Raw genomic sequence first — 9643 nt, 5'->3', positions numbered from 1 at the left:
AAACTGTAATAGCTTCTGCCAAATAACAGATATGAACTATTTGTTGCATTACACATTTTTTTTTTTTGTGTAAGCCAGATGTGTTTTAATCCTAATTCGGTAATTTATTTGGGGTATGACTACCAGCGCACTCTGCACAAAAGAAAATTAAACTACTACACCACAAATGGCGTTTATGGCGTCTTTTTCCTATACATTTAAGCTCACATCTCACTAATTTTCTCCTAGGGGTCGCCACCTTCAAACAGGTTGATGTAAAATTGAAATTTTAGATTACACGAAAAATATTAGGGCTGGAAAACGAAAAAATTTATGAAAATTCCTGCCTTCTAGTTAAGTTGAGCAGTTAAGTTTCTAGAAATATTAGGATCAAGACTAATTAAATTCTTCCAATTTTGTTTCTATTTGTATACCAATTTCTTTTACCTTGAACTTCTGTTTAGTTAGAGCTACGTTCTGCTTCTGCAATTCTTTTTTAAAGTTTTAATTTCTCTTTACCAGTGACTCTTTGAAATCTTACTTTTCTGTTGCATTATGCCTTTCAGATGCTGAATGTTTTGCCCAACCGTAGTCATATCCCCCTGTGGGTCCAGAAGGATTCTGTGATTAGGCATCGGTAGCAAGGCATCGCCAGGGTTTTTCTTGACAAGGGATTCCCACGAGAGCGTATGTTCTTGGGCGACTCGGGCCAATCCAATTAGCACAGAACGAATTTTCGTTTAGTTTCGAGCTTCTGTTTGGTTTCAGGTAAGTACTCTATCTCTTCTTATAAAATTAATCAAATTAAAGCAATCTTTTTCATATTTTTCAGAACTATTACGGATCAAAAATCTGTGGCCCGTGTGGATCGTGCTGTCCCATGTGCTGTGGAGGCTTCTGTGGTGGCTGCTGCTGTGCAATAACGACAGGGGTTAAGCCTTCCATCAAACATCCTGTGACACCTGCAGAAAGCTTAAAGCTATCTTGTAGTCCTTACGAATAAAACGTTTAGAAATAAAAACTTTTCACAAATCTTATTAATTGGTGGGCTGGCTCATGTGGATTGTGCCAATATGTATTTTTAGGGTTAAATTTGCTTAGACTGGGGGAAAATCCTTGATCCTTAACAAGGACTCCATCAAATCATTGTATTTCTCTGATCGCATGACATGACCTGATCGCCTCACAAATAACGGAGTAAATTAAATATTTTTAATCCTTGATATCCTTGGTCCTTGAAAAGGACTTCATAAAATCAGGGACATTTTTCCGATCACAGGAAGCCGTCGCACGTCCCGATCGGCCCACAAATAACGGAGAAAACAAAACTTGTTTGTAATTTGTTATTTTTGAAAAAGTAGTTCACGAAATCCGCAATAGGGGCGCCACCGTACAAAAAAAAAGAACTCGCGTCAAATGGCCAAAAACTGGATGGGACACCAGGCCAACAGAAATCAGCAGAAGGTCGCTGATTGTGTTGGTCCCCCAAAAGTATGCACCATTTTTTTGCACTCTACAGTTGCTTGCTGCTGATTTCTGTTTGCCTGGTGTCCCATCCAGTTTTTGGCCATTTGACGCGAGTTCTTTTTTTTTGTACGGTGGCGCCCCTATTGCGGATTTCGTGAACTACTTTTTCAAAAATAACAAATTACAAACAAGTTTTGTTTTCTCCGTTATTTGTGGGCCGATCGGGACGTGCGACGGCTTCCTGTGATCGGAAAAATGTCCCTGATTTTATGAAGTCCTTTTCAAGGACCAAGAATATCAAGGATTAAAAATATTTCGTTTACTCCGTTATTTGTGAGGCGATCAGGTCATGCCATGCGATCAGAAAAATACCCTGATTTGATGGAGTCCTTGTTAAGGATCAAGGATATTCCCCCTACCTCGGTTCAGCCTAATATATGCTATCATTTCTGAGCAAATGTAACCCTACAAGTACATATTGGCACAATCCACTTGAGCCAGGCCATCAATAAATAAGATTTGTGAAGAGTTTTTATTTGTAAATGTTTTGTTTGTAAATATTTCATTTGTAAATGTTTTATTTGTAAAGACTAAACGATATCTTCAAGCTTTCTGCAGGTGTCACAGGATTTGTAAAGCCCCTGTCGTTATTGCTCAGCCACAGCCACCACAGAAGCCTCCTCAGCATATGGGACAGTGCGGCCCACAAGGGCCACACATTTTTGACCCGTAATAGTTCTGGAAAATATAAAAAAGGGATGCTTTATTTTGATTATTTTATAAGGATTGAGTAGTTACCTGAAACCAAACAGAACCTCGAAACTAAACAAAAATTCGTTCTGTGCTAATCGGATTGGCCCGATTCGCCCAAGAACATACGCACTCGTGGGAGTCCCTTTCGAGACGTCTGTGGGCAAACAAAAACCCTGGCGATGCCGTGCTACCGATGCCTCCTCACAGAATCCTCCTGGATCCACAGGGGAAATACAACTTTTCTTTCATTTTGTTTACCAATTTTTGTTCATTAAATTTGCAAAATACCTTTACTGTGCTTATATCTAGTGTATTTATCTACGGCGTTGTTAGTTTTCCGAAATATTTCATTCTCTTTATTGATTTCATGTATTATATTCTACTAAAAAAACCTACAATTACAATTTTATCTGAATTCTATTTGCTAACATTGCATTCCTCGTTTGCAGAAGTATTAAGATCACTGTTGTTGCAAATTTCTCCAGACGATCCGCTAACATTTGCGACATATAATGCAGGGTCGATTACCTTCGGTATGGGTTTTATTTCGGTACCAAGTTCCTTTTCAATCCGATGAAGATCAAAGCGATCCTCGTAAGTTATTAGATTTATAGCAATTCCTAAAATATTAATTGAAAAAAGTTTAAAGATTAAAATGAGTTTTTTAACTAAGTATGTTGATTCAAAATTAAAAAATAAAATATAAAAACACAAGGAAACATTTTCACTTTTCTCAAGTTTTTAAAGTGAACATTTTGTAAAAAAAAAACCTAAAAAATATAATCAATTTTTCAGACGGTTAGCTGAGGACTACAAAGTCTTCTGGTCCAATTTAAAGCTGCACATATGATCTTTTTAGAATCACAGTTCATTACAACCAGATGTAAGATACGTAGGTAATGTGAAAGAAGAAGCACATTGAAAAAAAACCATGGTAAAAATAGAATTTTATTTAATTAAAAAATGTTGCACAAGAGCATCTGGAAATTCGGATTGGGAATCTATAATTCTGATTCTATGATTGATTTTATCGTATCTTCCGAATTGTGGATTTCGTTCTTTTCGGGGGCGGGAAGCGGCAAAATTTTTGGAAATACACGTGTAACAGTGTCAGGAGTCTGGAGTTTGGAAGTCTGAATTTGGTTGCTCTAGCTTTTATAGTCTCTGTGATCATTTGGACGTTTGGACATGGTTATATCGACTCGGCTACTGATGCTGATCAAGAATAAACATTTGGGGTTTATGGGGTCGGAAAACGGTTTCTGCTGTGTTAAACACATCTACTTTCAGAAAAATCTAATATGACGCTATACTCTTTTTCGTATCGGTTATAAAAAGTTTAAAGACCGACGTTATTTTGTCTTATATCGAAAAATAACATAGTGTTTTGAAATATTTTGTAACTTAAACTCGTATTTTTGGATTATTACTTACCCAAATGACCGAATCGACCAGAACGCCCAATACGATGCAAGTATGTCTCAGCCATTCGAGGAAAATCAAAATTAATTACAACATTAACGGCCTGTACATCAATTCCTCGAGTAAATAAATCAGAGCAAACTAAATTCCTACAGAGACCTTGACGAAAGTCATGAAACACTCTGTTTCTATGTGCTTGCGCCATTTTTGCATGTATATAATAGCAACAATACCCAAGCTCTGTAATTTTTTTAGCTAATAACTCGACACGTTGCGTAGAATTGCAAAATATTATAGATTGGTTAATTTGCAACTTTGAAAATAACGTGTTTAAGCAGTGTACTTTTTGACGTTCTTGTACAAATGCATAGTACTGAGTGACACCTTTTAACGTCAGTTCCTCCATAAGGTTTATTTCGTATGGCTCGCGTAAATGCTTCTCCATAAAATTTTTCACAGTCAGTGGAAATGTTGCAGAAAATAGCAGTATCTGTGGATCCTTTGGCAATTTTAATATAACATGATCCAGCATGCCTTGAAAATCAAGCGACAGTAGTTTATCGGCTTCATCCAAAACTAATATCCTGCAATGCGACATATCAGCAACTTTCTTATCCATCAAATCCAATATTCGTCCAGGGGTCGCAATAATTAATTGTACTGAAAATACAAATAAAACCATTACTCGATAGGAAACGAGGCGGAACGTTGCGAGTCGCTGCTACAGCCGAAACTCTCCATTTATACCTCATACTCAGTCAGTATGGCTCCCCTCCGCCCTGACAGGAGTCTGGATACAAAATTGCCCTAGCTCGTATTGTCTCTGAGAGGCAAGGCAAGAGGCGTCAAGCAAGACGGACAGACGGACATAGCTCAATCAATTCGGCTATTGATGCTGATCAAGAATATATATATACTTTATGGGGTCGGAAACGCTTCCTGCTGGGCGTTAACACATCCATTTTCCGCACAAATCTAATATACACCTATACTCTTTTTGAGTATCGGGTATAAGTATCTAATATACACCTATAGTCTTTTTGAGTATCGGGTATAAGTATCTAATATACACCTATACTCTTTTTGAGTATCGTGTATAAGTTTCGGTGAAAGTACCCGGCAAAGAAACGGTGTGTTGTTTTGTTGCGCGTGTTTTGGTAGTGCAAGCGCAGTGCAATGCCTTGAGAAGATAAAGTAAAAGCAGAACAAAAATTGGAACGGTTGTTCAAAGCGTCAAAGGAAAATTGAAATGGAATTTGTTCCTGCAATATATTGGAACTGTATAGTCTTTGGTCAGATATGCAGCTTTCTGCATTAAAAGCTGCTGCCCTGTTTTACGATAACCCCTTAAAAGTTGAAAAACTTTAATTTTGGTTACTTCTTCGCCTCTGAGTTGTCGTTGTAAAAATTAAATATTAAAAAGTACCTTTTTGATATATACGAAGAATGTCGTCTTTAAGAATGGTACCTCCAGTGGTGACCATTACTCGTATATCAAGATGCTTTGCTAGTTCAATGCATATTTGTGAAGTTTGTAAGGCCAGTTCTCGTGTAGGAACCATCACTAATGCTTGGATATAGTCTTTCGTTGGGTCTATTTGCTCTAAAACCGGAATACAATAAGCTCCAGTTTTACCAGTTCCATTTTTGGCTCGAGCTAGTACATCTTTTCCACTCAGAGCAATAGGTATAGCAGCCTCTTGAATGGGAGAGGGACGCTCCCATCCTTTTTCGAAAATACCCATAAGTAATTCTCTTTTAAGGCAAAATTCTTCAAATTCATTCCCACGTGTATCGGTCACATCCTAAAATAAAAAAAAACAACAATAAATAATCTTAACTATTATAACTATATATGCCCCATATATATATTCATTAAAATCAGATATGGGACAACAAAAATATATTCCTTACACCCTTTAGATTTATGGAGAACTTGACGGGAACTTTCTCGTAACGGGAAAGAGTCTTTTTCAGTTTAAGCGCGAATTTAACACAAAACTAATATACCGGTGTCTGGTAATCCTAGAATACAAACAAATAAAGAATACAAAGTAAACAAAGACTGTTGCATCGAAGCTCACAGACACGGGTGCGGTGGAATTTACGAAGGAAATATAGAGCCATGCATGACGAGGCAACCTAATCGATTCGTTGGGTTTCCGTATTCGCTTTGTTTAATCAGTTAGTCTGCGTCTCAGTTTTCTCATTCCATCAAAACGCTCGCCCAATTCGGACTGAACGAAACGGATATTATTTTTTTTATTTGAGGGAAAAAACTCTCTTGCTATATCGTGACAAATTCTGTCCGACTGTCTGACTTGGGCAGGTCGTGCGAAATCGTGTGAATTGCTTTCACTACAAGTCGAACCATTCTCGAATCCTTAGTTGGTTCATCTTTGCAGGCACTTCTAGATCAGACAGTAGCAATGCAAAGGATGTCAACACTAACTCAATTTCAACGCATCACTTTCCTGAAGCAGCGGCTGCGGGACCTCTGGCGCCGCGAATATTTGCACGAGCTACAACCTTGTTTCAAAAGCCTTCAACCAGAACAAGCCAGCGCATCAATGACAGCTAGATCGGATCGAAGCCGAGTGCTAGATTTGGTAGCTAAAGAAGTTACCATTAGAATTAGACAAATAAAATTGAAACTGTGCTTTCAACGGGCGTAATATGACATATTTAGCTCACAATTAATATGAGTTTTTTTCTATTAATCTATATGTACAGAGTTGTTGCACAAAAGTGCTCTCAGTTGTACGAAAATATACCTTGAAATAAAATAGTTGGGCAATCTACGCTCTAAAAAATTATGACCTCCTTAATTTGAGGCTCAAATACATACTATATTTTTAGCGAATACTCACTGTTGTTTTAAATCGGTTATCCTTTGGGGGTAGTTTTAGCTTCGATTTCCAGCCCATATCGTCACTGATGTTGGCAAGAATTTTCTGGTCATTTATTATGCTAAATAATAAAAAGTAAATAATTATTATGTTATATAATGTTATGTTGCGACTGGTACTTAACTCAATTTAAAAACACCAATTGAGATAATTTATTGTGTAAAAAGTCGATAAAAAAACCTTATTTAATCCATATTTAAAATGAATTAACTTATTGTGTCGTGTCTGAACAAATAATTTGTTTTCAATTTGAAATAAAATGGAATTAAATGAATTTAAGATTTTAGAATACAATCACAAGTTCTAATAAATTTTTGCGGGAATGACGAAAGCATATTGAAGCTATCCACCTCTCTCTCCTAGTGGGGATTAGCAGTTAATGAAAATTTACCCGCCACCGCTTATTGCCACAAAACAAAACGGGAACTCGAAATAACACGTGGTCCAGTCAATATGTATACTTTTGGCATATCCTTTAAATGCATTACCTTCTTTCAAAAGGATATAAAAGCGTGTTGTTTTATGACATATGAAGTAACAAAGAGATTCCCAGTTTATTGACCTTTCACCGGGCTAGATCATTTCGAAGTTTTTTTCACTGCGGTTTTAGATTAGAAACTGTGTTTGAACACAAATTTTTCGAATTTTCGAATTTAAGCTTCCAGCACTAGTATATCACGGAAGTTTAACTTGGCATGAAGAGACACCTATCGTCAGGGAATCACTTTCACATGATCGCCATCTTAAAGCCTTCCCGCAAGTAGAGCGATGTCAAAGAAATACAATTAGATGCTCACTATTAATCAAATATATATATTTATCTTAAGGTAAAGCGGATGAAACTTGTAATTCATTTGTTTGATTTTATAGTATTAAAAAAGATACAAGTTCTTTCAGCATCGCTGTTATAAGTATTACATTAGCTTTTGTGTTCCGCATAAACTTTGTCTTTAATAACAGTTACAGTTAACAGTTAATAACAGTTAACAGATTGTACCATTTCTCTAAGTTATCTAAAAAGATTCAATAAACTTTGTCTTTACATGCATGCTTATTTTTGTAAATAAGAACACTTTCGCCAATTTATCATTTACCTGAATATCCAAATATGTATGTGTGAGAATGCAATATTTTCTATTCATATTTTATGTTGCGGAGAACATACACAAATAAGAACTTTAAAAGTAAATGACTTAAATTCAAATACATACATAAATATAAATACATCAATATCACATCTCAAAAGCTGTTCTTTTTGCATTAATATTGTTTAGATAAATAATATACAAACCCCTTGTTTGATAAATTAGTGTGGCCAGAAGAGATTTTTTCCGTCATCATAATTAACAGTTTTTCCCAATGTAAATTTCACTATAAAAGAGTTTTCAGTAGTAATAGCATCTACAGATTTATTTATATTGATCCGGTTTTTTTATGCAACGAAGGCACAAAAGACATTTAAAGATTTTAGTCGCCTTACAACATGCTGTCAATAGTACCAATAACACGTTAACTCGGAAAAATGTTTTAGTTTCTCTGTAAACAAATCTTTAGGATTGGAACATGAAAAAAAATCACATTTTATGATCAAGCATTTAATACCTTCTACACACAGAACGAATCTCGGTGGAACGATGGAAATTTATGAACAATGTGAAACGCCGATTAACACTGAGCACATAAACCACAACAAGCAGCTGATGACCATGAAAGTAAGACAATTTTGGTCTGAACTGAGAAATTTCAATAAGATTAAATGAAGCCGAGGTAGAAGGCCATGAGCGAGGTGTGCAAGAGACATCTCATTGTGGCCTTGATCGATCGCAGCGATGAGAACGGGAAGATGACGGCGGCGCAGTGGAAGTTAGTCCACGCGCAGCTCGTCGAGGCACTGTTCTCGCGAATGGAGGAGGACCCTAGCGCTCCCATGCCCACGTTCGATGGAGCGGGATGGCTGAACGGGGTCAAAATCCTCAAGTGCAACGACGACCCAACGCGGCAGTGGCTGGTGCAGAAGGTGCCCCTACTGGAAGCTCTGTGGGAGGGGGCCAAGCTGGAGGTGGTAGACAGGGAGCTGATCCCGTCCATACCAAAGGCGAAGGTGCTCTTCCCCATTGCTGTCCAGGGGGAGCGAGCACTGAAGCTGCTGCAGAGGCAAAATCCGGACGTGCCAACGGCTGATTGGAAGGTTCTGCATGCCGGTAGCCCACTACCCAACTAGGGGGGCCAGCACGTGATCCTCCAGATCAGCAAGGTGGCGGAGGACATCCTGTATCCCAAGTTCGGGAAGATGGCGTGGGGCGTAGGTAGCGTATACCTACGGCTGAAAAAGCGCCACCCCGAGGATAAAGATGCGCACACCCTCCAGGCAGGCGAGGTCGAGAAGGACCTAGGTCTGGAGACCATAGTGGAGGCCGCCCAGGGTCTTGCGCTGGACGACTCGGAGGAGGAGGAAGACGGTGACGGTGACCTGACAATCATAGTCAACCCGTCGTGGGAGGTTGAGTTAGCCACCCATGACACTAAGGGTGCTGCAACTCAATCTCCATAAAAGCAAGGTAGCGTCGGCGGAGCTCCTCATTGCCATGGAGCAAAGGCCCGCCGACATAGCTTTAGTCCAGGAGCCGTGGATTGCGTCAGGCAACTCTGTGGCCGGACTAAAGTCCTCAAATTACAGCCTTCTCTACTCAACATCGGTAAGCAGGAACAGAACCGCCGTACTCGTACGGAAGGGAATCCATGCTCATCTTATGTCTCATTACAGCACGGATGACCTGACGGTGGTGATGCTGGAGAGCGAGGAAAAGCGCCTAATGGCAGCTTCCTGCTACATGGCACACGACAGGCCCGCCCCGCCGGAAGAACCTAGGAGTCTGGTGACAGAAGCCGGCTCCAAAAATCTCCAACTCCTCATCGGTGCAGACGCCATCGCCCATCACAATGTGTGGGGAAGCCCTGACACCAACGATAGAGGTGAGTCACTCCTAGACTTTATCTTATCCACTAATTTAGATGTAGCAAACGTGGGGGAGGAACACACCTTCGTGGGTCCCACCTCGTCAAACGTGCTAGACCTAACTCTTGTCACGGGAAAGAGTACCTTGGTATCTGAC

The 9643-nt window shown here is 39.0% G+C and overlaps 1 protein-coding gene across 1 annotated transcript; it reads right to left on the bottom strand.

Moving 5' to 3' along the window:
* Positions 1 to 2528: 2528 nt before the first annotated feature.
* LOC108162480 (ATP-dependent RNA helicase me31b) lies at positions 2529 to 8005 on the bottom strand. The gene is made up of 5 exons (XM_017297230.2): positions 7822 to 8005; positions 6492 to 6591; positions 5048 to 5426; positions 3634 to 4281; positions 2529 to 2819 (listed from the first exon to the last, which is right to left on the bottom strand). The coding sequence occupies exons 1-5, from the start codon at positions 7869 to 7871 to the stop codon at positions 2617 to 2619; spliced, it is 1380 nt and encodes a 459-aa protein (XP_017152719.1). The 5' UTR covers positions 7872 to 8005; the 3' UTR covers positions 2529 to 2616.
* Positions 8006 to 9643: the final 1638 nt, after the last annotated feature.

The sequence above is a fragment of the Drosophila miranda genome, chromosome 4, assembly GCF_003369915.1.
Source record: "Drosophila miranda strain MSH22 chromosome 4, D.miranda_PacBio2.1, whole genome shotgun sequence".
Lineage (NCBI taxonomy): Eukaryota > Metazoa > Arthropoda > Insecta > Diptera > Drosophilidae > Drosophila > Drosophila miranda.
The sequence above is the reverse complement of the archived record's forward strand: the minus strand, read 5'-3'. Positions and strand labels throughout refer to the sequence as shown.